Source organism: Leuresthes tenuis, unplaced genomic scaffold (assembly GCF_036924035.1).
Source record: "Leuresthes tenuis unplaced genomic scaffold, fLeuTen1.0.hap1 SCAF_16, whole genome shotgun sequence".
NCBI lineage: Eukaryota > Metazoa > Chordata > Actinopteri > Atheriniformes > Atherinopsidae > Leuresthes > Leuresthes tenuis.
The window spans coordinates 2,988,887-3,004,371 of NW_027325370.1; the positions used below are offsets into that span (position 1 = coordinate 2,988,887).

The 15,485-nt window shown below is 46.0% G+C and overlaps 2 protein-coding genes across 2 annotated transcripts in view; one reads left to right on the top strand and one right to left on the bottom strand.

Moving 5' to 3' along the window:
* Nucleotides 1–181: 181 nt before the first annotated feature.
* On the top strand, nt 182–4,528 carry LOC140272359 (rhodopsin-like). Its single transcript, XM_072367767.1, has 5 exons — nt 182–651; nt 769–937; nt 1,053–1,218; nt 2,881–3,120; nt 3,667–4,528. Exons 1-5 carry the CDS (start codon nt 291–293, stop codon nt 3,790–3,792), a joined length of 1,062 nt encoding a protein of 353 aa, XP_072223868.1. The 5' UTR covers nt 182–290; the 3' UTR covers nt 3,793–4,528.
* Nucleotides 4,529–4,728: 200 nt separating this feature from the next.
* Nucleotides 4,729–15,485, bottom strand: part of plxnd1 (plexin D1) — a 63,325-nt gene continuing 52,568 nt past the window's right edge. Inside the window, exons 30-36 of the mRNA XM_072366306.1 lie at nt 14,653–14,687; nt 13,951–14,055; nt 13,686–13,849; nt 13,458–13,605; nt 6,780–6,920; nt 6,595–6,669; nt 4,729–5,637 (exon numbers count right to left, since the gene is read on the bottom strand). Coding sequence (XP_072222407.1) covers nt 5,521–5,637; nt 6,595–6,669; nt 6,780–6,920; nt 13,458–13,605; nt 13,686–13,849; nt 13,951–14,055; nt 14,653–14,687 — 785 coding nt within the window. The 3' untranslated portion in view covers nt 4,729–5,520. The remainder of the gene's footprint in view (nt 5,638–6,594; nt 6,670–6,779; nt 6,921–13,457; nt 13,606–13,685; nt 13,850–13,950; nt 14,056–14,652; nt 14,688–15,485) is intronic.

Sequence of the window (15,485 nt, forward strand, 5' to 3'; positions counted from 1 at the left end):
TATAACCTTTCTGCTTTGAGAAGGCTTCTCTTGTGTGGCGCTGTGTATTCCTGGTGTTTTTTTCTGTTAATGCACGAGAGGCTGTGTTTTAATTCCATCTCTGCTAACACCTCACTCCGTCTACCGCCCTAATCCGGCCAGACTATTAAAAGGTGCTGCACCTCCTCAGGGGGCTCCAGAGAGCATCTTACTTCCATTCCTCCATCCTTCTTTTCTCCCTCGTTTCCACCACCATCTCACAGTCCTTCGTCCAGGTCTCAGAGGAAGAAAAAGCATCAACAGCTGCAGCCATGAACGGCACGGAAGGACCCAACTTTTACGTCCCGATGTCCAACAGAACCGGGTTGGTGCGCAGCCCCTTTGAGTTCCCTCAGTACTACCTGGCTGAGCCCTGGAAGTTCTCTCTGCTGGCTGCATACATGCTGTTCCTCCTCGTCTCTGCCTTCCCCATTAACTTCCTCACCCTCTATGTCACCGTCAAGCACAAAAAGCTGAGAAACCCTCTGAACTACGTTCTGCTCAACCTGGCGATGGCCGACCTCTTTATGATAATCGGAGGCTTCACGGTCACGCTCTACACAGCCCTGCATGGATATTTCATCTTGGGTACCACCGGCTGCAATGTGGAAGGATTCTTCGCCACCTTAGGAGGTAAGAGACTAAATCTGAGACTGTTGGTCCATGTTCCATTGGATCCGAACACATTTCCAGGTAGAGCTAGTGTCTTACTGCTGTAGGGAACTTTCACCTCCTCTGTTTATGTCTCAGGAGAGATTGCCCTCTGGTCGCTGGTGGTTTTGGCAATTGAGCGCTACGTTGTGGTCTGTAAGCCAATGACTAACTTCCGCTTTGGGGAAAAACATGCCATTGCTGGCCTCGGATTCTCCTGGATCATGGCTCTGACCTGTGCTGCTCCCCCGCTGCTGGGATGGTCACGGTACTGTATACTTCTGTGTGTTTCCCCAGCTTTAAAACCCAAAAAGGAAGAGCAGCTCTGATCATCTTTAACAGCAGCCTGCTTACTTGGAGGTTATTGTTTCCTGTGGATGCAGGTATATCCCAGAGGGAATGCAGTGTTCCTGTGGGATTGACTACTACACTCCCAAGCCTGAGCTCAACAACGCCTCATTCGTCATCTATATGTTTGTCCTCCACTTCTGCATCCCCCTCTTCATCATCTTCTTCTGCTACAGTCGCCTGCTCTGCACAGTTCGAGCGGTAGGAACACCACTGTCAATGCAGTATTAATAATAAGGATTTGATATATTGTTTATCCTTGCAGATCCCCCCCCCTCCTTCCTGTTTCTGAGCATCACAGTCTCTCTGAAGATGAAGGGATTTAGTGGCTCAAGGACACTTCAGGAGGGAAGATCACTGCCAACATGGCAGCTTAAAGCAGATTCTCTGGCTAAAGGGCAGTCAGCCTGCTCACTGTCATCCTCTGTGCTTGTTGATAAAAGAAAGAAAACCCAACATTAATGATTTATATTATCTATGACAATTATCACAAATGTTCCTATAATTAAGATAATTTGGGTCAAGCTGTGCCAAATTGTAAGATAAAAACAGTGAACTGTCTCTAAAGCAACTCCCAGCTTTAGTGATTTACAGGGACTCTCTGGGTATTGCTTTGCTGCCCTGCTACACTTTACAGGTTCTGTTCACTCTCCTAATTGGTCTTTAACTAAAAAAGAAAAAGCCTTCTGCACACCACCTCAGAACCAAACAGAGGAGCGTTTTGCAGCTGCAGGACCAGATATTTCCCTCTTATCAGAGCGGCTGCTGGTGCCAGTTAGTGGCTTCCAGTCGTTTGCATACAGAAGGAGCCGCTACCTCTGAACTGGGCCAGTTTCATGATAAACTTTCATTTATCTAACACTGGAATTAGATAACAGTCAAATAGTTCAGTTCTCACCTATGTTCAGTTTAGATTTTAATGGATAAAGACAAATAAATAGATAAATGAACTGACTGACTGACGACCAGAAGTCATCAACCGCTTTAATCAGGCAGGTTGAACGTCACCTCGAGTCTGTTAAACTATTCAATTTAATTAAATTAAAGCAGACACGATGAAGCTTTCAGTTCATTCGATTTGTCTCATTATTGCCAAACGATGGTATTTTTTTAAGATTAGAAAACAACAACGATTCCAAACAGGCTGCATTTATTGGCCGCCGTATATATCCTGTGTTCTGTGGAGGCAAACTATGAACTATGACCCCACGTTTCATCATTTTCCGTCAGTTCTCCGCAGGTGTTGCTGGTTGTTTCCATGGTAACGTGGACCCTTTCCGTATTCGCATACTCGGATTTGCCAAAGTTGGCCTTAAGTTGGTCGGAGAACGGTTTCGGCCTGAAATCCTTTTTGCAAAGATCTCGTGGGCTTTATTTAAAGTGGAGGGTGAACAGGGCAGGCATCAGAAAGCCTGTACTCAAACCCAGGCCCCCTGCAACAAAGATTTACAGTCTATCTGGTGCCCCTTTTTGTTTGCCTTATTATAAACTGTTTTAACACCGAAGGCATGCCTAAAATGTCTCTGTTACACCTCAGCGATAACAAAAGAGAGTCCAGACCAAAAACAGAAGCACTGACAGTGAAACCCTGCATTCTCACTATAAATGGTCCAAAAAAACGCTAAAGTTTGCCTGTAGCTCGCTCTGTAACTCGCCAAAAGCATCCCTGTGTTCACAACTTCCCCTGCTCTCAAGCAGCCGCGTAACAGGCTTTAATCTGATGAAGCAGCAGCAGCTGAAGCTGGAGTTTTATCGCTTCGTATGAAAGAAGGAAGCATCACTCCACACACTACTGAAGGACCGTTTCGGGCACTTTGGTGACATTTGGATCTTTTAAAAAAAGCTGCGTCTGTCTGTGCTCAGGCGGCCGCCCAGCAGCAGGAGTCTGAAACCACCCAGAGGGCAGAGAAAGAGGTGACACGCATGGTTATCGTCATGGTGATCTCCTTCCTGGTGTGCTGGGTGCCCTATGCCACCGTGGCTTGGTACATCTTTGCCAACCAAGGCGTTGAGTTTGGGCCGGTATTCATGACAGTCCCGGCCTTCTTCGCCAAGAGCTCGGCTCTGTACAACCCAGTCATCTACATCCTGCTAAACAGACAGGTAAATATCTTCAGTTTTCATGCTTAAAGCACAACATAAAGACAAATCCAGCCGTTAGGCAGGTGCTCTGCAGGCTTTACTGCACAATATTTATGTGACAGCTGCATTTCACACATAAATATCAAGCCTAAAACAGACATACTTTGTTAAAGTGTGAATCCGTGGCTCCCAGCCCTGTCACATTTCCTCTTGTATGGTTAAATTGAATAAACAGTGGAGGCACAAACAGGTGAAGCATGAGAAAAAGGCTCGGAGATATGTTTCCTTTTACCATATTAATCAAATCGCTACAGTCAGATTTAGCTTGAACTACAATAATGACGTGTTTTTAGCTACAAAATCAGATAAAATGCAACTTCTTTTATGCACTAAAAGAGCTTGAATAAAGACCTTTATTCAGTCTTACTGTAGACGAGCTAAATGTGTGTTTCTGATAATACTTGATGCTTTAGCTTAAGCAGGGTTTGAAAGGAAGAGTTGAATTTCTCATTCTTATGATCCGAGTGCTTCATTTCTCTTCTGATTCTGTCGCTTTTTCGTCTCCAGTTCAGAAACTGCATGATAACCACAGTGTGCTGTGGAAAGAACCCATTTGGAGATGATGAGGCCGCCGCCGCCGTCTCCAAAACCCAGACTTCATCCGTCTCTTCCAGCCAGGTGGCCCCCGCTTGACCCCTCGCTCCCCTTCTATCGGCTCCATCTGTCCTCACTCACCCAGGGACCCATCACCGCCAAGCAGCAATACGCTCTTTTGGCCAATCTTCTTGACTTACCTCTCCAATTGTCCTCTCTGCGGTTGGCACTGCTGCAGCTTCGGTGGGACCGACATAATCAGGAGCCAGCGTGTGTATTTTCAGCCCATTTAATCACGGAAGGTGTTCAGCTGGTCTCACAGATTTTTAACCCGGCATCAAAGGGTTGCCATCTTGGTGCCGATCCAACTGAACACCTTCCCAGCCCCCCCACTGCCCAAAAGACACGGACCTTCCAATCGTTGCCTGATTTAATCTCCATCAACTCTTGTTTAAGTCATTTTCGCAGCTACCTTACCCCAAACCAGGCGCTTTCAGTCACCGGTTTTTGTGAATATTTAGGTTTAATTAGACGTTCGTGTCTTCAGATCAGAGCTCAGCTGAGTTTTCGGGGCATCAGGTTACTCTGGTCTGTGTGGAGACGAAGCTGAGACGGTTAGCTGACTCTTTGTCTGAGATATGAGCGTAAAACAAAGTGGAAGGAGCCCTTCTGGAGGCTGGATGGGCGTGTGCATGTGTGTGTGTTTAGCAGACGAGTATCTGAGTGGATGCCAGAATGTCAGTGTTTATATTAAGGAGATAGGATTTTGTTTGCTGTGTAAAGGCTATGTTTTCTTGAAGTTGTTTTGTGCCCTGCAATAAAAGCAAGCTGCATGTCTGCACGACTTTTCCCCTTTTTTTCCTCTTTTCTTTGCTTGTTTTTGGTGAAAATATTTACAAGGCTTTCCGAGAAGTTCCACATGCTGGTTTGTGGGTTCTCAGATCCTAATGGTTATCAAATGCTGCTAAAACGCTGTAATGCCTTCAGGAGAGAAGCCCTTTATACGTCAGCATATTAAATATCATTATTAGACACTTTAAAATCCTAAATACTGTAATTTATTTCACAAACAAATCATTTGGCATCACAATTACAGTCTCTGATTATATTGAGCTCACTTTTTTTTCTTCTAAATGTAAATTTCCCTCTTTAAATCGATCAGAAAGGATCCAACATGATATTCATCCGTTCACAAGCACACCGATTAACACTTCTATACTGATGCAGCTCTTCCCAGTGAACTACATTAAAACATTTGATTTCTTTTTTTTCTATTCTTCCCTCCACTCCTCATCAGCCTGTTATCAACCTGCAAAGCACATTGGGCCACATGGTTCAAAGCACCAATGGGAGTCCATCTTCTCCAGCCACACCTGAGAACAATGCAGGCTTTGGGAGATGAGGAGTCCGACTAATCCTGACGAACAGGCCACTTGAAAGCATTATAACACATCTATAAATATTGCTATAGACATTATATTACAGTACAGTGCATCATTGGCTCGTTCCCTTCAGAAAAGGGTTCAGTGCGTTAAGACTGCCACCAGGGCTTACTGCAGGTCCCAGTAACTGTGAAGACATCCGAGCTCAAACACATTCCTTCTAAAGTATAGCTGAGCCAGACTGGAGCTGTGTCATGGAGAAAGATTTGATATGATGCTTGGGAGGCAGATTTAAATCCTTTGCTCTGCCGCTATTCACCCTTTGGAACAGTCTGTGGGAAAGACACTGGTGCACAATAACTCCTTAGTGGCGTTCCCAGGTAACCGGGGAGGCGTGAGGAAGGCAGCAGGAGGAAGCGATGGCGAGCAGAGGAGGCCGGCAGGTTCAAGCTTCGCTGCAGCACTCGTAGATGTTGTCCTCCACGAGAGCAATGACCTGCTCGAACTTGTGGTGCAACTGGGTGCGACGCGCGGTGGGGTTCGCCTCCAGAGCGTTCACCACCTGACCGTGAGAGACGGAGGAGACAAGCACAACAAAGATGACTTCCAGCAGCTGCCAAGCATTCATGCGTCAGAGAAGCAGGGAGGAAGGCAGCCGCCTGCCTGGACATAGAAGATGGAGAAAGACAGAAGTGCTGCAGCCTCTTCTCCTGCCGTCACGCATGCCTCAACACCACAAAAAGCTTTTGCTCTTCACATATTTACAAAACCCACATCTGCGGTGTTTTTCATGCCCAATAGTTGTCACAGTGTCAGTGGGATTTATGGGCTCTTAGCAGCAGTGTGAAGCAGAGCGAACTGAGCTGGGGCGAGAGAATAGGCAATCAGGGGCCATTCACAGAGCTCTGTGAATCAGAGTCTAAGCCCCTGGCCCACGTCTGTACAGTAGCATGACAGGGGAAGGCAGCTAAACGGCATTATAGTGAGGGTGCTTCATTAAGGCACAGTCACCACTGACTAAGCCTCTCCAGAGAATACTCACAGCGATGAGAAAGCATGGGGGTGGACAGGAGGAGCTTGAAGAGGGCTGGTTCAAAGCAAAACAGGAGATTTGAAGCAGCAACTTAACAGTGGCATTAAGCAGATAGGGGTGCTGGATGAAGGCAAAGTAAACAGCACACTGTTTGCTTAAAGTGAAAGGAATCTGTGGGCTGGAAAGAGATGACTGAACACGCTGAATAGTGGCTGCTGCTTGGATGATGGCCGACATTTGATTGTTTCCCTTATGAAAGCCTTTAACAAAAGAAATGCAGCTATTTCCTGCATAAATTTAACCAGGTTGCCAGGTTATTTACAGCCTGTTATATCTTTCAGCGTGGCTCCGATCAGCCGCACCCGTGAGTCACGCTCCGATAGCCATCTGTGAAACTTAATACAGCAAGTGAGGCGCCAAAAAGGGCCAGTTTCAGTGTTCAAACCTATCTAATCCACATCTGCGATCACAACACAAATATCTTACCTGGTTTCTGTATCTCTTGGCATATTTGTAGATTTCTGTCAAGGCCAGGTTGGTGTTAAATTCATTTCTGTACTTCTGCGGGACACACATCAAAAGTTAGATTAGATCAAATTCCAAAATGAGACTGAAGCATGTGATTGCAAGCTTTGGCAGAGCCAGATGAGCCTTTTCAACACTTGACTCACCCTTGACTCCTCAGCGAGGTGAGCGTTCATCTCCTGCTCGCTCAGAGGCGCCATGTCCTGGATCTGCTGGTAGTAGCACTGGACTCTCTTCTTATATTCAGGGATCTCCTTGGCATACAGCAGCTTGTTGGTGGGGGAGTCCTGGAAAAAAAAAAGGTCGATATTTGACGATATTTGACACCTTTAAATAATTTAGGTGGTGGCTTTGGGCTGGACAGGATAAAAAAGAAAAGTTCCACGTTTGAGGTACTTAAAACGTTTAAATCTGGTGACTCAAACAGTCTCATTATCCCTCCGGCCCTACGAAAGGGGGCCCGGCCATCCTGGACAAGCATGAACAAGCCTCCTCCCGTCAGGGTGAGAGGAATCTATGGTGAAGACGTCTTGATTTGCAATGATCCGACACTTTAAGGGAGCAAATGATCCCAAACCACACGGAGTCACCAGATTCCTTATGCAGTTTGTTTCTCTTTAATTTGTCTCCCATCAGCTCAATGAGATTAAACTGTGACACATTAAAGAAAAGTTATCTTTCTGTGTCTGTTGCTGTCAAAGTCTGAGCATTTACAGTTTACTCCACCAATGAGCTTTCTGTCTGAGCCCCCCTGGTTGCTGTGCTTTAAATATCACTGAAATCCAGTTGTTCTGTCTGTCAGACCCACTATTGTGCAACGCACCTCCATGCAATCAACTCCAGGAGGTCCTCTGGGACGCAACTGACACTTTCCATCAGCCACCTGCTGGTTTTATTCGACCACCATCGAGATCGCAGCTCCTGGAGAACCTTTTTTACACAGACCCTCACATAATAAAGATAACTGACACTGAGGAGTCGGATGTACATGCACGCTATTCTCTGTTGCACCTGCAGTAAATACTGTAAGAAACTTCAAATGATCCCATTACAAACTAATTATTGCTCCATATCAAATCTACACCCATTTATTAAGTTAACAACACAACTCTTCTTCTTTTTCTTGGTGGAATTACACAGTTTTTCTTTTATTTCTGGTGCCGGTGTCTAAATTCCTGAAACTACACATTATTCCTCAGTGACCCCCATCTCCACCAGCATAGAGTAAGACAATGGAGGGAGGGAACAGTTTCCTTTCCACACAACAGGAGTCTCAAACAGCCAGAGAACATTCCAGTCTAAACAACTCTCCCCGCATCCACTTCAGCCTCTCACACTGGTGCTTATTCAAGCAGGAGGAAAAGCAGCGGGGCTAAAAGGCTGTGGGCATTTTCCACTTTTAGCGGTGACTGTTGTGCGCTCTGTGTGCGTTTGTCCGTGGGAGCGAGGAGGGGACGGGCAGAAAGTGGGGCAGGGACACAGAGGACTGGCAGCCACAGCTTTCAGCGGGTACTTAAAATGCACCTTAATGTTTTCGTGTGTCGCCAGTTATTTGTGTCACCTTTTGTGAGTGTTAAATGTGCTGAGGAACCGAGGAGCTGGAACCCTCTCGCTTCCTGTCCGCAAGGTCACTTCCTGCTGCCTGCCCATCTGCCGGCTAGCCCCCCGTGACCCGGTGGTCCTCAACGCTCTGCATCTCGTCAGATAAGATGGTTTCTGTGGAAACCGCAAGCAATCCTCAGCTTTCCACCCCCCGCTGAGCTCCTGCTAATCCCTGTCCTGTACCCTTCGCGGTCTTGTCCCGTGGCCATCATTACGCGTGCACGTTCACGTGCACGGACGAGCGTCAGGCCTCTCTCTCCTTGACCAACAGGAGAACATGCAGCCACATCCTTGAACCTGGTGACTCCACAGCACAGCCAGATGTGACTCCATAATGAGAGGGCTGCAGACTCACTGCCTCTTGTTTCTTTGCACCCGTGGATATGCATTTTCCTGCATGTGAACATTGCCACAGTATATAAATCAGGCTGTTTCTCAGTGAAAAAGGAGCATTATATGATGAGTCCTGGGCCCCCTCTGGGGAGGAAGCCCGTCAGAGAGAGACGGGAAGCAAAGCGTGCTCAGGGTCACGGTGTCTGAAGGATGAGACAGATTTGTGAGCAGGGAGGACGTTGACATGCAAGCGCACACATAGACAAGAAGATAGACAAGAAACTCTGTAGAAACGCACACACACAAGCCCACGCACAGCACAAAAAGAGATCCCTGGTGCTCATGACCTTGGATCAGCCGAACGGGCTGAAATAACACGAGGAGGGGTCGGCTGAGCTGACAGTCTGAAGGCTCAGAGATGAGCAGCCATGGGGGACCTGAGAGGTGTGTGGGGGGGTGTCTGAAAGCTAAATACATACATACCATAAATCCGATTGATGGGTGCAGAACAATGAATAAGAGGTTTCAGAATGTGGGGCTGAAGAAAGCTGACCCAGCCCCTCGGAAGGTGACAGTTTTCTTTATTACGGTTTCAATTTTTAACAACCCGAGCTCCATCGTAAACTATTGTTTCCTTTCATCGCCTGTCAGTCAAAAGAGCTTCGCCGCCACCACATCTTCGCTTTGTGGCCAAAGGCCAGCCCAAAGGAATCTGTCTCAGGCCCATTCTCCCTTGGCTGATCCAGGATCAGCTGATCCTGGTTACTCTAACCAGGTTTGTTCTAATTTGCGAATCATCTTGAGCTGGATTAAATGATCTGACACGACTTCACCCTGCTGTGGTCATCGAAAAAGGTTATAATGAGCAGCTTTGGAAGAAAGTTCTATTAGAAGCTTATGAGGAAGAAAATTAAACGATTTGCACTGAAGTTATTCCTGAAAAATGACTACACCAAATATTTATCGCCTGATTTCATCCTCAGACGCTCTTCTGACTCCCAGAAAGAGGGACATGTGTGTTTGTCATCTAATCTTTTTCACACTGACAAAAGCTGCTCCACATTGAGTCGATAGAGAGTGAGAACTGGGGAAGATGAAGGAAAAAACAAATAAAACCTGTGGAGACCCAGACAGCTTGTTCCAAGGTGAAAGAAAGTGGGGGGGGGAGGGTTTGGTGTCTTGTTCTCACTCGTGATTCAGTCTCCTTGTCCAGATCCAATCAGAAATGAGTCTCCTTGCTGTCCTTTTACACGGGCATTATTTCTATATCCAACCAACAGATGACAGATAGAAGACATGTGGCTGAGGGGCACAGCTTCTCTAAGGAAACTTGGAGTTATTTCTGACCAGATTTTATCATTTGACTCACATATAAAACTGGTTTCTGCCTTCTTTCACCTTCGTAATATTGTTAAAATCAGGAACATCCTGTCTCAGAGTGATGCTCCATGCAGGTGTTTCTTCAGCATTGGACCACTGTAATTCTTTATTATTGGGCTGTCCCACAGATTCTCTGAATTTCTCCAGTTTTAGCTTCTCTTCATTGGCTTCCTGTTAGATTCAGAATAGAATTTAAGATTCTTCTCCTCACATATAAAGCTCTTAATGACCGAGCTCCATCATATCTTAAAGATCTCACAGTTGGATATTTCCCCAACAGAGCACTTTGCTCTCAGGCTGCAGGTTTCCTTGTGGTTCACAGAGTTTCTAAAAGCAGAATGGGAGGCAGAGCCTTCAGTTATCAGGCCCCTAAAAGCAGAATGGGAGGCAGAGCCTTCAGTTATCAGGCCCCTAAAAGCAGAATGGGAGGCAGAGCCTTCAGTTATCAGGCCCCTAAAAGCAGAATGGGAGGCAGAGCCTTCAGTTATCAGGCCCCTAAAAGCAGAATGGGAGGCAGAGCCTTCAGTTATCAGGCCCCTAAAAGCAGAATGGGAGGCAGAGCCTTCAGTTATCAGGCCCCTAAAAGCAGAATGGGAGGCAGAGCCTTCAGTTATCAGGCCCCTAAAAGCAGAACGGGAGGCAGAGCCTTCAGTTATCAGGCCCCTAAAAGCAGAGTGGGAGGCAGAGCCTTCAGTTATCAGGCCCCTAAAAGCAGAATGGGAGGCAGAGCCTTCAGTTATCAGGCCCCTAAAAGCAGAGTGGGAGGCAGAGCCTTCAGTTATCAGGCCCCTAAAAGCAGAATGGGAGGCAGAGCCTTCAGTTATCAGGCCCCTAAAAGCAGAATGGGAGGCAGAGCCTTCAGTTATCAGGCCCCTAAAAGCAGAGTGGGAGGCAGAGCCTTCAGTTATCAGGCCCCTAAAAGCAGAATGGGAGGCAGAGCCTTCAGTTATCAGGCCCCTAAAAGCAGAATGGGAGGCAGAGCCTTCAGTTATCAGGCCCCTAAAAGCAGAATGGGAGGCAGAGCCTTCAGTTATCAGGCCCCTAAAAGCAGAATGGGAGGCAGAGCCTTTAGTTATCAGGCCCCTAAAAGCAGAATGGGAGGCAGAGCCTTCAGTTATCAGGCCCCTAAAAGCAGAATGGGAGGCAGAGCCTTCAGTTATCAGGCCCCTAAAAGCAGAATGGGAGGCAGAGCCTTCAGTTATCAGGGCCCTAAAAGCAGAATGGGAGGCAGAGCCTTCAGTTATCAGGCCCCTAAAAGCAGAATGGGAGGCAGAGCCTTCAGTTATCAGGCCCCTAAAAGCAGAATGGGAGGCAGAGCCTTCAGTTATCAGGCCCCTAAAAGCAGAATGGGAGGCAGAGCCTTCAGTTATCAGGCCCCTAAAAGCAGAATGGGAGGCAGAGCCTTCAGTTATCAGGCCCCTAAAAGCAGAATGGGAGGCAGAGCCTTCAGTTATCAGGCCCCTCTCTGTGGAACCAGCTGCCAGTTTGGCTTCAGGAAGCAGACACCCTCTCTACCTTTAAGATCAGGCTGAAACTCTCCTTTCTGATAAAGCTGATAGTTAGGGATGGCTCAGGTGAGCCTGAAACATCCCATAGTTCTGCTGCTATAGGCCCAGCCTGCTGGGGGAGCTCCCATGATGCACCTCTCCTCCCTCTGACATCATTGCTGTCATTAACTTGTGTTTCTCTCTCTCAGCAGGTATCTCTGGCCTGGTGTTACGGTGTTTGTTGTCCCCTCTTTCCTGTCCTGGTCGAGGCAGGTGGCAGAAATGACAAAAACTACTACAAAAACTGTACAAAACTAGGAAGCTGAATCAGATAGACGGGGAAAACCATGGGTAAACTTTAGTTTAGCCTTTAGTTTAGTCTTTAGTTTAGTCTTTAGTTTAGTCTTTAGTTTAGCCTTTAGTTTAGCCTTTAGTTTAGCCTTTAGTTTAGTCTTTAGTTTAGCCTTTAGTTTAGTCTTTAGTTTAGTCTTTAGTTTAGTCTTTAGTTTAGCCTTTAGTTTAGCCTTTAGTTTAGTCTTTAGTTTAGTCTTTAGTTTAGCCTTTAGTTTAGTCTTTAGTTTAGCCTTTAGTTTCGCCTTTAGTTTAGCCTTTAGTTTAGCCTTTAGTTTAGCCTTTAGTTTAGCCTTTAGTTTAGCCTTTAGTTTAGCCTTTAGTTTAGTCTTTAGTTTAGCCTTTAGTTTAGCCTTTAGTTTAGCCTTTAGTTTAGCCTTTAGTTTAGCCTTTAGTTTAGCCTTTAGTTTAGCCTTTAGTTTAGCCTTTAGTTTAGCCTTTAGTTTAGCCTTTAGTTTAGCCTTTAGTTTAGCCTTTAGTTTAGCCTTTAGTTTAGCCTTTAGTTTAGCCTTTAGTTTAGCCTTTAGTTTAGTCTTTAGTTTAGCCTTTAGTTTAGCCTTTAGTTTAGTCTTTAGTTTAGCCTTTAGTTTAGCCTTTAGTTTAGCCTTTAGTTTAGCCTTTAGTTTAGCCACATCACCTGTGTTTTCCCCTCAGCTGCCTTCACTCACCCTCCTCACTCTGCAGGTTCTTTCATGCCAGATCCTCAGCGTCACTGATGTTTTCCCAAGTTCTGCCTCATGCTGACATCAGGTTTGTTTTTGTTTCTTTCACAGTCAGGTTTTTGCTTTGTTAGCTTTTCCCACTCAGTTTTTTTTTGGTTTGGACATTTAAATAAAATGAAGCTTTCAGCTGGAATATCTGCGTCCGGGCTCTGCTTCACCATCACCGTTCTGACATGATTACAATGAGCTGAACTCCACTTGGCTTGAATTGGACTGTTTTATTCAGGTGCTTTGAGAGTTTGGAGCTATATAAATAAAACTGAATTGAATATATTTTGTCGACAGCGCTTCCAAAGCATGATACATGTGTTTGTGGGATTCTAATGGGCTGAATATGATCGTAATTTACCAGCATAGATGTCACAAAAAGCTTTATTCATTCATAAAGGAGTCAAAATAACACCAGGAGGGCCTGTGCTGAATGCTAAATGCAGATACGCTGCAAAGAATGTTTCTGTTTCTGTATTTATCAGACGCTTTTATCCAAAGCGACTTACAAATGAAGATATAACAGCTTTATAAAAAGCTATCAATAAGCTACATAGAAGGAACCCTTTAGTCAGACTCTGTCAGAGGTGACAGAGTAGAGATAGATAGACTAAAGAAAGTGATTTTTGCATGTTTTTAACCTCTGCTGCGTTCATATTTCAGTCGAACTGCATCAGACCTCCTTTGGAAGTCGGCTGAGACACACCCTCTCAGGGGATCTGGGTCCATTTGTTTGGATTGGATGACAATATTCCCATTTCATCAAATGTTCAGCGCTAACAGCAGCCACACCACAGTTTGTTTTAATCAAACTAAACCTGTCAAGTGGGAACACACGCTTGATTTACCACCGAACGTCCAACTGCCTCACAGCGTTCTCAGGGTGTTTGTGTTGAGATTAAAGAAAAGCCCTGCTGATAGCAACTCTGGAAACGCCTGAGAGAGAGAACGCTAAACTCACCTTGCCCAGCTGCAGGTCAGAAATGGAGCAGGCATCGATGAAGGCCTGGGCGATGACAGATAGACAGGCGTCCATGTGATCCGTCTTATCAATGTCAAACACAAACTGAGGGTTCTTCAGGATGTTGACCCAGAAACGCAGAGGTAAACTGCACAGAGAGATAAGCTTTGAGAAGACCTGTCCTCACACACCAAAGGGTGACTTGGATCATAGGGTTTAGTTGGCTACCTATTGGTTTTCCAGATGTGCAGGGTATCTGGGTCTGTGATGCCCCGTTTCTCAGCCTGCTCCTCGAGGAAGTCAAAAAAGTATTTGACAGCGAGAGGCGGGCGGTCCGGAGGGATGCTGAGGATGGCTTGAAAGAGATCGTCTAAAAACTTCTGAAGAGTTCCCTGTGGAGGAAAAGAACATGGACTCAGACACGTGATTCACAGGGACTTATAGACTGTAGGCCATGAACATAAGATAACTTTCAGTGCCAGTTTTTGCACACCTTGGTTGACAGCAGCCGAGTCAAGTAAATTTCAGGCAGGACTTTCTTCCGATGGCTCTGCCTGTGCGACTTCTTGGTCTCTATCAGCTCATCATGAGGCAGGACCTGGGGAACCAGAGGTCAGATTCATGAAAAACACAAGTGGAAGCAGTAAATCACAGAGTGAATACACTACTGTCCTCTGTCAGAGCTGTCAAAAGGGGAATTTTCTGGTCCTTGCAACAGACACATGATCCAAACAGCACATCAGGGTATTTCAAAGCTCTGAATGATAACAGAATAAGGGAAGTGATGGCTGTTGGGAAGTTCTTAGTGTTTTCTCAGGTTGCTGTGAACTGGATCACGTCTCTGACTTGCTCACACAAGTCTAAATAGAGATGGGGGGGGGAGAGAGACAGAAGCAAATCCAACCTACTCTGCCTCAGAACTGTAAAACTAACTATTCACCCGGCAAATTGTATTCCAAGGAACTCATTATTCTAAATTCAAAGGGCCCATATCTTAGCTGACGTTTATGAAAGAGCTTAAGCTGCATTAATGCTGTCATGTCCTCTCAGCAGCTTTCCTTTTCACCCCCCCCCCAGTTCTCTCTGTCGTGAGGCTCGCTCTGGGCTGACTAATAGTGGCACACAGGGAAGCTCTCGTAATAAACTCAGACATCGTGTGCAGAGAAGTTTTGATTACTTCTGAGCAGATACTCACCAAATGTACATACTTCTCTGTATCCAGGTCTTTGACTGCGGGGAGAGAAAAAGACAAGAAAAAACAATGTGTAATCAGTGAGGTGGAGACATGAGAGGAGACAGGAGGAGGAAGCACAGAAGAGTGTGACAGATACAAGTGGGAAAAAAAGAAGATTGACAGGAGAGCGAGGGAGATAGAGTGCAAGAGGAGAAAGCGATTAGGGTGGACTGTGGGCCTGAAGGGGGGGGGAGCTGTCTGAGAGAATGAAAGAGAAAGATTACGAGTGAAAGGAGAGAGAAAAGAGAGAGATTAAGGGAGACAGACAAGTAGAGTCTAAGACTGGTTGTAGAGCTGCTGTAATGAGATGGTAATGCTCGGCCAACACTGGGAATAAAAGTATTAAAGCTAGCTGGTTTATATATAGATCTAAACACAAACACACTCATTCACATGCATGAACAGATATGAGAACAAGGACAAATGTAGATTTGTGTTCAAACAAGAGTGAGAGTACGAGCTCAAAGACAAAAATAGTAAATTATTGTGCTTGCAACAGCGAAAACAAAGACAGGCATTTGTGCAGATACACACACAAGAAGCCTCATGGTGAGCGTGTTCTCATTACAGTCTGCTCTGGCAGAGATGCTCCTGCCTGGCGGGCTCCCATCCAGACCCTCAGCGCTGATCACAGGCAGGCAGGACAGTGTTTCATATTAGCCAGGGAGCACTACGGGCTCATAACACCCCCTTGACGCTTTGAAGAGGGAGCCAGGTTTGGTGTTCGTGAGCCTATTTTTGGCCCGGTATGAATGAGAGGAGAGGCTTTGATGGACAGAGCCGGAGCAGAACTG

What these genes read in the sequence shown, in the direction of transcription:
- LOC140272359 (XM_072367767.1), top strand. Translation starts at nt 291, where the DNA reads ATGAACGGCACGGAAGGACCCAACTTTTACGTCCCGATGTCCAACAGA. An exon ending in ATTCTTCGCCACCTTAGGAG is followed by an intron (nt 652 to 768) that starts GTAAGAGACTAA and finishes TTTATGTCTCAG; the next exon opens with GAGAGATTGCCCTCTGGTCG. An exon ending in TGCTCTGCACAGTTCGAGCG is followed by an intron (nt 1,219 to 2,880) that starts GTAGGAACACCA and finishes GTCTGTGCTCAG; the next exon opens with GCGGCCGCCCAGCAGCAGGA.